Source organism: Fulmarus glacialis, unplaced genomic scaffold (assembly GCF_000690835.1).
Source record: "Fulmarus glacialis isolate BGI_N327 unplaced genomic scaffold, ASM69083v1 scaffold42908, whole genome shotgun sequence".
Lineage (NCBI taxonomy): Eukaryota > Metazoa > Chordata > Aves > Procellariiformes > Procellariidae > Fulmarus > Fulmarus glacialis.
The window spans coordinates 1-4842 of NW_009229656.1; the positions used below are offsets into that span (position 1 = coordinate 1).

The 4842-nt window shown below is 39.1% G+C and overlaps 1 protein-coding gene across 2 annotated transcripts in view; it reads left to right on the forward strand.

Annotated features, from left to right (window-relative positions):
- Positions 1-31: 31 nt before the first annotated feature.
- DDX52 (DEAD (Asp-Glu-Ala-Asp) box polypeptide 52) overlaps positions 32-4842 on the forward strand; it is a 7054-nt gene continuing 2243 nt past the window's right edge. The window contains exons 1-11 of one of the 2 annotated variants that reach the window (XM_009583930.1): positions 32-122; positions 458-588; positions 788-973; positions 1251-1394; positions 2017-2128; positions 2422-2494; positions 2647-2850; positions 3222-3312; positions 3821-3943; positions 4169-4319; positions 4706-4781. In XM_009583930.1, coding sequence (XP_009582225.1) covers positions 56-122; positions 458-588; positions 788-973; positions 1251-1394; positions 2017-2128; positions 2422-2494; positions 2647-2850; positions 3222-3312; positions 3821-3943; positions 4169-4319; positions 4706-4781 — 1358 coding nt within the window. In that variant the 5' untranslated portion in view covers positions 32-55. The remainder of the gene's footprint in view (positions 123-457; positions 589-787; positions 974-1250; positions 1395-2016; positions 2129-2421; positions 2495-2646; positions 2851-3221; positions 3313-3820; positions 3944-4168; positions 4320-4705; positions 4782-4842) is intronic. The other variant, XM_009583931.1, reaches the window with a different exon arrangement.

Below are 4842 nucleotides of genomic sequence, written 5' to 3' on the forward strand. Positions count from 1 at the left end.
AGAGGAGGTAAAGGATGGAGACCAGCAGAAGGAGGATGGGAATAACGACGGAGAGATGGCAGGAAAGAGAAAAAGGACTGCAGAAAGCAGTGAAGGGAAAAGAAAAAAGAAAAAGACACGAGGTATTTATATGTATGTACACGTGTCCCGGACAGAATACTCTGATGTAGTTTGTGCTTCTTGCTTGTTTCAGTTTACTTTAAATCTGCAGGTACTGTAGGTCATTTTACCAGAAAAAAAGAGGCTTCTGGGTTCTTTGGCCGGCCTGTGTCAGAGCTGATAAAATAATTGGGCCAAGATTCAGTGTTAAGGCATGAGGATGTGGTTGCTATCCGTCTGGAGTCTTCATTAACTTTAGTGAGAATGAGAGAAAAAAGGTTTTGAGGTGACCTTTCTTACCAAATAATTTTTGATTGGATTTTACTAATGGAAATCTCAATTTTTTTGAAACTTGCAGGAGCAGCATTGATGCCAGAATTGTCAGAAAGTAATGGAATAACGTGGATGTCCTCTCTGGAAACAAAATTCGAAGATGCAAAAGACAAAAAACCTACTGCAGAAAAACTTGAACGCTTGAGAAGGCAAAAGGTGGGACCACAGAATTCTAATGTAGTAACAGATTACTTGGGTTTTGTGGGTGTTTCATCTGAAAATTGAGGTTCATTTATGGTAATTTTTCTTAGGAGGAGGATGACTGAGTATGGGGAAAATAACCAGAAGATGAATCCACAGATACTTAGTTTTATGCTATCAAAGAAAGAAAGAAAGTTTGTCTTTTGCCTTTTAGATAAACCGCTTCAGAAATCAACACAAGATTAATGTTCAAGGAACAGATCTTCCTGACCCAATTGCCACGTTTGATCAACTTCAAAAGGAATACAAAATCCACCCTAAAATCATGGAGAATATTCAAGCTGCTGGCTTCCGGGTCCCAACACCAATCCAGATGCAGGCTATTCCTGTCATGCTTCATGTAAGTTTTCTGGACTGCATTTTATTACTGGGAGTATGGCAAAATTTGGAGAGCAGCCTCTGTTTAGGGTCATGGCAGTGGTTAGTTGCACAGCTTTAGAGATATATCAACTGTGTCAGAGTTCAAAACTTAGCCATTACGATATTCTTGATCTGTGCTTTTACTAATGTATTTTGGGTTAGTCTGTGGCATTAATATTTATGTGAATGTGATTGGGGGGGGGTGTGTGTCTCTTTTTTTCTAGTAAAATATAACATCCTTCTTGTTTTTCTTACAGGGTCGGGAACTTCTAGCTTCAGCTCCTACTGGGTCTGGAAAAACACTAGCATTTTGTATTCCTCTTTTGACACATCTGAAACAACCTAGGAACAAAGGATTCAGAGCGCTGATCATATCGCCTACCCGAGAACTTGCTAGCCAGGTGTGTGTTGAGGGGAAAGGGGTTGTTGTCATATTGATGTACTTCAAAGTTTTCACTCTGAATCAGTAAAACAGCAGCTTAATAAATATTTTTTTCCTTCATTACCCTCAGATAAGAAAAAGGTAATTTAAATGTGTCTTGTCTTCTGTGAAATAGCTGTGTATCTAGCATCTCAGTCTAATCTAGATGATTAGATAAAAGGCTCAAGATTCTTTGATCATATTTTAAAACTGCCCAATGCTTAGGTGCTCTTATGCTACAAGAGATTTATCTGTTTGTCCCAAACACAGAATTTCAATGAATAACTTTATATTGAAGCTCTGTTATTAAACTGAACTAAAAATTACAACTTTGGGCAGAATTGCATTTTTATTCAAATAGGAGAGGGGGCTTATGGGAGCTACATCGTTAAAGTAAAAATATGGTGGTCAGACCTGTGAGAACTTTCAAGTGAATAATATGAGTTAGACAGCTGCATTTTATTATGCTAAGAAAACTAGACGGCTTTCTCTTAACACTGAAGTCAGGGTGATGTTTGAAACTGTAACTTAGGGATTGCCTGCAGTTTTTCTGGTCAGAAAAGCTAATCAGATTGGTTTGAAAATTTAATCTCTGTTTTCAGACACATCGGGAGTTGGTGAAGTTGGCTGAGGGGACAGGCTTCAGAATACATATGATCCACAAGGCAGCTGAAGCAGCAAAGAAGTTTGGGCCCCAGTCTTCGAAGAAATTTGGTAATTGTTTTAACTACTTGAAGTGCTTCTGAAAATTTAAAAAATGTCACTGACTTTTCTCTTCTGGCCTGTGTTGTTTTAAAGAGATCAGTTAATACCACTCAAGATGTGCAATCTGTTGCTCAACACTAAAAAAGTAGCTGGCGTGGAAGAAACAGGAAGTGAGCCTGACAGTGGACCCTGTTAAATTGTACCTCTGGCAAATTGGATTGGAACTTGTGTTTCTCAGGGCTCTGTTAGTCTGGTTTATTTTGTGTCTTTTTACATGTTTTGCTTTTTCCACCCCCCCATAGATATACTAGTTACTACTCCAAACAGACTCATTTATTTGCTGAAACAAGATCCTCCAGCAATAGACTTGACCAGGTACTGAGATTCTTTATCAAATCTGGCTTTGCTACTAGCTTTGCCACTGAAAAGCAGATGCATGCATCGTCCTTGCATCTGTGATGGTCTGTTAGAACTTTTCCCTTCTCCATGAGTGACTCTTACTGAAAATAAAACCTCTCTGTTCCTAGTGTAGAGTGGCTGGTGGTGGATGAGTCAGACAAACTGTTTGAAGACGGGAAGTCGGGGTTCCGAGACCAACTGGCCTCCATCTTCCTGGCATGCACATCTCACATGGCGAGAAGAGCCTTGTTCAGCGCAACCTTTGCACATGATGTAGAGGAATGGTGTAAACTCAACCTCGACAGTGTTGTTCTGGTGTCTGTTGGCGCAAGGTAGGTGTGCAGTTGTACTCTGACTCTCTGGTGGTGTTTTCCTTTCCTGGGTAAATTACTTGCTTTCTTTGCATCATCAGTCTGCTTGGTTGTGTGTCTCTGTTCTTAGTTTTAGTACTGCAGGTTGTTTGTCTCCAGAAAAAATTGTGTAGGCGTACAGATCTTTCTCACATAGTGGGGAAAGTGTTGTTTTCTTTTACCCATTACTTTATCATCAAATAAACATTAATCTTAGAAGCGTGTACTGGTGAAATAAGTTTGTCGTGCGATATTTCTCATTCACCAGGTAATATTTTTATCGGGTTTTAGTGTTTATAAATATATAAATAAACTCTAATGGTAGCACACTTCTGTTGGATTTATGGTTTCAGAAACTCTGCAGCAGAGACAGTAGAACAAGAGCTATTGTTTGTTGGATCTGAGACAGGAAAACTGACGGCAATGAGAGAGCTTGTTAAAAAGGTATTTTGGGGAGATGGAGTATGTTCTGCTTACTGCTGAACTGACCTGTGTGTTCTGTCAGAGACTTATAATTTCCTAGGTCAAAAACTTCTCTGTGACACATGTTAAACCATTGTCCAAATCTGCTGTACAAGAGGAAGAGTAAGTACCCTATCCATGAAAACTGAGAGGGTTCCCCATTCCTGGTTATATATTTGAGTCTTGCTTAGGAGCAGTTTGTATTAGCAGTCTGTTTAATTTTACTTTGCAGTGTGAGTCGGTTCTTCACATTGGGGGGGAAAAAATATCTGTTCATTTCTGTGGATTAAAATGCAGCTTGATGCTTAAGTTGGGAACCATTCCATCGAAGGCAATGGAGCTGAACTTGCTTAGTTCTGACTCCCAAAGACAAATAATCCTCTGAGATGTATAATACTGGGCCTGGTTAAGTCTCTTTAGTAGCTCAGTGTCTGTAACCAATAATGGTAGGAAAAGGACTTGAACCTTAGACAAACTTATTCTTTTGCAGGGTTTTGCTCCTCCGGTCCTTGTTTTTGTACAGTCTATTGAGAGGGCTAAAGAGCTTTTCCATGAACTTATTTACGAAGGCATCAATGTGGATGTCATCCATGCAGATAAAACTCAGCAACAGGTAGGAGGATATAATTTCTTTTCAAGAAACACTTTAGAAAGAAAGGTAAAAGCAAGAGTGTTGTAATGTAATTTCAGGTAAGTTTGACAGTAAGTTACTGCAGGTTTTCATTTAGAGGTTTAGTTTTATTTGTTAACATCATGACAACTTTCAGGAAACAAGTTCACCTTCTTTCTCAAATTGCTAATTGGGCTGTTGCCAAGTACCTTTCTCTTCTTTTCCTAGAGAGATAACGTAGTACGCAGTTTCAGAGCTGGGAAGATCTGGGTGCTCATCTGCTCAGCCTTACTAGCACGAGGGATTGACTTCAAAGGAGTGAATATGGTCATTAATTATGATTTGCCAACGAGTGCGGTGGAATACATCCACAGGATAGGTGAGTGATTGCTCACAAATTATGTCATTTTTCTCATTTCCTAGATCTTCAATGTAGATGCTTTTGTGCATGAACAAAAATCCTGAAACCAAGCCTCCTCTGTTGTTGCAGCACTAGCTTCTACATCACTTGAGCCAGTTTATATCTGGGCTCAACTTTCAGTAAAACGGTGTTACTTTTTATCAGTCTTCTATGAACCTTAAATATTTAAATGCTTCAGACATACCTGTGCTTTCATTAAATAGAAACAATTTTTTGGGATGGCTGCTTGGTAGTATTCTTAGTATACTAACACACATCAGGAGGCTGGGGCTGGGAAGAGGAATAGAATAAAGGGAGATATTTAAAGTAAAATCTCTACTCTTTGCAAAATTTGTGTTTGACAGGTCGTACTGGAAGAGCAGGGCACACAGGAAAAGCAGTCACTTTCTTTACAGAAGATGATAAACCTTTATTACGGAGGTAAATTGGAAATATGATATAGCAAAAATGTTTTTTGTGTTTTGTATAGCGTACTGCTGAA